The sequence below is a fragment of the Bidens hawaiensis genome, unplaced genomic scaffold (assembly GCF_021521415.1).
Source record: "Bidens hawaiensis isolate Kalapana, Puna unplaced genomic scaffold, B.hawaiensis_p1.1 tig00007041_1, whole genome shotgun sequence".
NCBI lineage: Eukaryota > Viridiplantae > Streptophyta > Magnoliopsida > Asterales > Asteraceae > Bidens > Bidens hawaiensis.
The window spans coordinates 818,146-824,180 of NW_027491483.1; the positions used below are offsets into that span (position 1 = coordinate 818,146).

At 31.3% G+C, this 6,035-nt stretch overlaps 1 protein-coding gene across 1 annotated transcript; it reads right to left on the reverse strand.

Annotated features, from left to right (window-relative positions):
* Positions 1–766: 766 nt before the first annotated feature.
* LOC143634298 (putative axial regulator YABBY 2) lies at positions 767–4,743 on the reverse strand. Its single transcript, XM_077102419.1, has 6 exons — positions 4,443–4,743; positions 4,166–4,345; positions 3,947–4,061; positions 2,575–2,623; positions 2,361–2,436; positions 767–1,422 (listed from the first exon to the last, which is right to left on the reverse strand). The coding sequence occupies exons 1-6, from the start codon at positions 4,542–4,544 to the stop codon at positions 1,294–1,296; spliced, it is 651 nt and encodes a 216-aa protein (XP_076958534.1). The 5' UTR covers positions 4,545–4,743; the 3' UTR covers positions 767–1,293.
* Positions 4,744–6,035: the final 1,292 nt, after the last annotated feature.

The window sequence follows — 6,035 nt, forward strand, 5'->3', positions numbered from 1 at the left end:
AAATTTAATTTTAAGGGGGAATGCCAAAATTATAACTTAAACTTATAATTTTATTATATTTTAGAATTATGTATACAGTTCGAGTGTCATATCGTACTGATTAAGCATATTAATGTAATGGCTTTCGTTTGTTTTCCAAACAACGCATCAGTTGGAACTCACCTTCTATAGGCCTAAGTAATGTGTTAATCTATGATTCATGTTCATCTTTTGCATATGATCGATTTCCAACATATATATTGTGCTAAATATTATGCCAAGTTTATTCTACAAAAAAGGCCTTCAAAATTGTTCAAATCTTTGTCTCTTCTTCGTTTATAAAAGTTGTTTTGAATCCTCAAAAGAGATATATATTGGCACCATGCTACTGATCATGTTGGCATAGATGTTGGTGAAAATTCTAAATTTGTGTTCTTTTTCTTGCTTTTTTAGGCCATCTTTTTCAGGAAGTTACTAGCTTTTTAATATTTCTTGACAACAACAGTCTTGATAAAAGTTTCTTACATTTGAATCTAAATGTTTCCATGATTAACCTCTAAAACACTTTATTATTACAAACAATTACTTAGACTCAAAAACTCGTCAGTCATCACAACATTTTTTTTTATTGATAAGATGTAACACTAACTTGGTGACCAACGCATTACTATTAGCATTACTATTATAATTACAACTAAACCAACTTAACTTATTTGTCAAGTTAGGTCATTCCGTTTTTACCAACTTATGAATACGGTCTGGAATTACTAACATTACCCAAAATGATTGTTCATCTTCTTAAATCTTAACATTGTATTAGCTATTTATATATGTATCTACCGTACGTGGCATTCATTCCTCATTATACAAAATAGACTTGCAATCTTATAAATGGTCTTCTGAATATATATATAAAACTAGGCATAAATGTCTGCAATAATTATACGATGTATAGAGATATGAAGCATAAAGTAGTGTGATATTGGAAACAGTTGCTACATTAAACTTTTATGGAACAAAGTAGATAACTTCATACGTTAATAAAGCATATTAGATAGGGTTTAGAGTGACTAATATGGAGAGACGCCCACATTTGCAGAAGCAAAGCAACCATCTTTGATGAAACCACCATCTGTGTGATCCTACATGCATTAAGAATGATCAAAATGTTATACTAAGTTCTTGTATGTATTAGAGAAATTATATGACTAGTGTTATACTAATTAACTTTCAAAGTTTGACCGCCTATGGTCAAAACCGCCGTCTATATATTGTTCAAACGACAATACATTTAAAAGTTTGGGCGCATGCCGTCTATAACATGATCCATAAAGAAATTATATGAATAGTTTGTACCTGTGGGTGTGGGCTCATGCCGGTCTTGTTCACAGAACTCATCTGATCAGGCATCATACCAAAGTGAATGTGTGGAAAGTGGGCCCACTGTTAGATAAAAAAAACATGTATAAGTTAACCTTTTTATTGGAATTTAGTTGCAAGGGTAACAATCATATGTCTAAGCACCCGATACGACCTGAACGGAACCCAACATGGCCTTGTTCGTGTTTTTCCATCAAGCTATTATCAAAACGAATGAAACGTTCATGAATAGCTACTAAACGGAATTTCTTATTCGTGTTCGTTCATTAAAGAAATGAACCAGCTTGTTTGTGAAAAGTTCACGAACATAAACGGGCACAAATGATAACAAGCAATGTTTTATTTCATTTGACAAAAGATAATGACCAATATTAACGGTTGAGTCTAGCTACCAAGTTTGTGTTGGTATTTTTTTAACATTTACATGCACATTAATTTTACATATAAGTTATTTTATCATACTCATATATATTTGTTTCATTATGTAACTATATAAGTCATTAGAAAACCTTTAAAGAACATAATATGATTAGATTAGAAAAGCAATTAATAATCTCTAACAAATATAAGCAAACGTAACCTATAAACAGTACATTATCGAATGTTCACAAACACAACTGAGTGAACATGGTCTCTATTCGTGCTTGTTCAATTAGTTATTTGGGCGAAATTCCTTGTTCGTGTTTCTTTTTTTTTTAATTAACGAATGAACATAAATGAAGTTACCGCCGAACAGTTTATGATTCATTGAATGTTCGGTTTGTTTACAGACCTACCATTTTTACTATATGATATATGATATAATATATATATATATATATATATATATATATATATATATATGTGTGTGTGTGTGTGTGTGTGTGTGTGTGTGTGTGTGAGTATTCATAATGTTATTCTTTCATGATGAAACAGAAAGAAAATGAAATCTGAAAGTTGTAGCTTTTATAAGAGTAAAAACAAAAACCTTAGTTAAAGTAAAAAAGAAGAAGACATATTACATTCTTAGCAGCAGCACTGAAAGCTTCTCTGTGACTAATGTCAGGATTCCCAGCTTTGATCCTTTGAATCTCTTCCCTGCATTTTCCATTTAAATTTCAATTCCTGACTCATCTATTATTATTATTAACTTCTTTCTCTAGCATTTTTATTTTATATATATAATAAATATATATTTTATATGATCAAATATAAAAGGAGATTATGAAAGCTGACTTGATGAACCGATTGTAGGCAGATGGAACTCTTTGTCTCTTCTCTGGAGCTGACATGAATAGCAAAAAACAACCCATCAATTTTACTTTCTAGTTTGTCATTTTTGGAATATTTTTCAAGTATGATCATGAATGACTAATGAGAGGGCCGGTATCTATACTGTCACCTCACACATTCTCTTTTATTTTTCTACAAAATATTAATGTAAAATAAAATAATTTATACTGAAATCTCCAAAATGGATCATTTATCTAGTCAATATCAATATTCTTTTAAAAAATACCAAATTTAAAAGAATTTTAAAAAAAAAATCTAGAAAGCTCGGTGAAACAATTACATAGTTGATCTCTAGTTATATGCAGTTATAATTATATTTGCCTTATTCTTTTTATAGTGTGTATTTACATTGTTAATTAAGTTGTTTTATGTTTTCTTATGTTACTCAGGATATGAAATCTCTAGGTTAAAACTAAAGAGAATTAAGCAAAGAATGCAATTACTAATATGTGTGTGTGTGTGTGAGAGATAGAGAGAGAGAGAGAGAGAGAGAGAGAGAGAGAGAGAGATGGCTTTTTAATATAAGCATGAGTTAGAAATGAGAAAAGAAAAGTTTTTACTGCTTCCTTTAAACATCAGTACTGAATGCTAAAGAGATCCTAAACAAAGATGAATCAATAACTTTAACCCCATTGAATTCACTTTTGTCTAAATGCTAATCACAAGATAATTCTTATAGAAAATCACTAGTTCTTTCACTAGCAAACAAACTTTCATTAAAACAAATAATAATAATAAAAAACTACTTCTTTGAAAAAGTACCTAGCTAGCCTCGTCTACGTTTTTAAGAGGTTCATTTGTAACAAAAGAAAAATTAGGACGATGGTTCGATTTGCATAAGTTGAACAAGAGTTTAGAATATATAAATTTTCTTGTATACAATTGTTTTCTAGTTCGTTTGCAACAGATTCCAAACGTAGAATTTTTTCCTCTCTTGTGTTTATGAAGCAAACAATTGATGAAATACATACTACTTACAAGATGAGTGTAAAAAGATATAAATATATTAAAAGTATATATAAGAATTAACATAATATATATAGTTTCTTTGAATTCAAAAGTGAAATGTTTTTTCTTTCAACACCTCAAAGGTTTTCATTATTGTTACCAAATGTTTTGTTTAAATCTTCAAGATATTATCATCCCAAGATCATATTTTGGCAATTAGGGGTCAGAAAATCATTCACCATTTATTTCATTAGCTTTGCAAGAATATAATTCATGGTTTTATTCCATGATCAATAATATTTTTGCATACAATTCATAGAATCAAATATAAACTACTATGATATCATAATAAATAAATTTCACTTACGTCTATTTGTCACAGGTGGCTTTGGAAGCTCCTTAAATCCTCCACTCATCAAAAAATCACTTGTGTAATTCTGATTAATCAGAAAGTTTGTAGCCCCATTCGAAATCTGATCATCCTATAAAAATATTAAAACTTTAGCATATGATACTCACAAAATAAAATCTTGATGAAAAGTACATATTATAAGTTTATAACATATGATATTAAGATTCCAATTACCAGAAGTGTAAGACTAGAAGGAGCAAAGATACTATTATTATTAATATCATTGTGACCAAAATGAAACTGGTTCATTAATGGTTGCATCATCAAGCCAGGCATGTTCATGGGCAGGAGACTAGTGCAGTGGCCACACCGGACAGTCACGGTGGTAAACAAGCTGGCGTAAGGAACACTCACCTAAAGTTACAAAAAATAATATTAGGAAAGTAAGTAACACTAGTTAAATTTAACCCTAGTAGAAATAATATTATGAAAGTAACACAATGAATTATACCACTAAGGCGGTGTCACAGTGGGTGCAATGGACATAGCAAAGCTGATCGGAGCATGATGGTGGTGGAGGGAGGTGGTGGAGGAGTTGTGGCACGGTGGACATGTTATGGCTTGGAGATTATGTGGGCTTTGATATGATATGATATGATTGATTGATGGGTTGAGTTGATTGATGGATTGTGTTGTGTTTGAGTTGAGTTGACAGATTAACAAACACCTTGGATCTGCTTTTGGGGGCTTATGAGTTAAGTCTAACTAAAAGGGGGGCAGATAAGAGGTAAAGACTAAAGAGATGTGGGGTGGGGTGGGGTGGGGTGGGGTGGAGTGGTGAGAGAATAAGAAGCTACAAGTGACAATTTGGCTTTTGTTTTGGGTTTTAATGGAAATAGTGGGTAAAGTATATATGTACCCATGCATGAGTTGCATGTTGTGAATAATTGAATAACCATACGTTTTTCAAAAAAAAAAAAAAAAAAAAAATTTTCTTAAATTTCCAAAATGTTCATTTTATCGTCGGGTCTGACGGCCAGTCAATCTGATTAGCGTCGATCTGACGGTATTTGGTTTATCAATTTGTATACTATACATATTTTTTACACACATTTAAGTTGTATTATAAATTATTAATTGTTCTAAATTATCATGTTAAAAGAGTTGTAAAATACGTAGTTTTCTTTAAAACGTTTTCCGACAGAATTATTCCTTTTTCAGAGGGTACCCTAGCCTTTTTGGATGGTAGCGTGTGTGTATATATATATACACACACATCTTTTTCTGAAGGTACTCTACGTACCGTTTCCCAATGGTACCGTACCTTTTTTGTCATTATATGAGTGTACACTTTTTTGGAATTTAGTGTACTAATCGGTTTTCCAACGACACTGTACCTTTTTTTTGTCGGTATATGAGGGGACATTTTTTCCAATTGTATTATACCTTTTAAGAAGGTTTCATACCTTTTTTATGTCGGCATATGAGAGGGCATTTTTGTAGGAAAAAATAAAACAAAAGGATAAAACCTTGACTTTCGATAGTCAAATGGACATTTTAGGGATTTTCATTCTTTTTCTTGTGAGCTTAGATCAAGTATGTGGGATTTTCATGCAGTGACGGCATGTCGAAGGTATAGGGTTGATTTAAACTACGCCATTTATTTATTCGCTATCAAAATAAATAATAGGTCTATCCTAACGACATATCATAGGCAAAGACCTCCCCTATACGGCTTGCAGTTTTTGAAAGAACCTAGAATAAAAGGTTTTTTTTTTTTAAAAAACCTTATCTTTTCGCATCACCATGTCGTTGGGATAGATATTCAGAAGGGGCAAAACATCCTCACCCATCCCACTTAGGATGTACCCGACACCATGCCGTTGATATAAGTTAACCAAAAGCAAACAGTTTAATGAAACCTATGCTGAAGGCATGTCGTCGTTGTAGAGTGAGATTTTGTCCTAGAGCTTCTAAAAGTTCAGGTTTATATTAATTTATCCTTCTAAACTTCTCATTTTGAAAAGTAACATTTATAACAACCCCTTAAGAAACATGAAAATATGATTTCATTACCAACTATATATGTATGTACAATTGACTA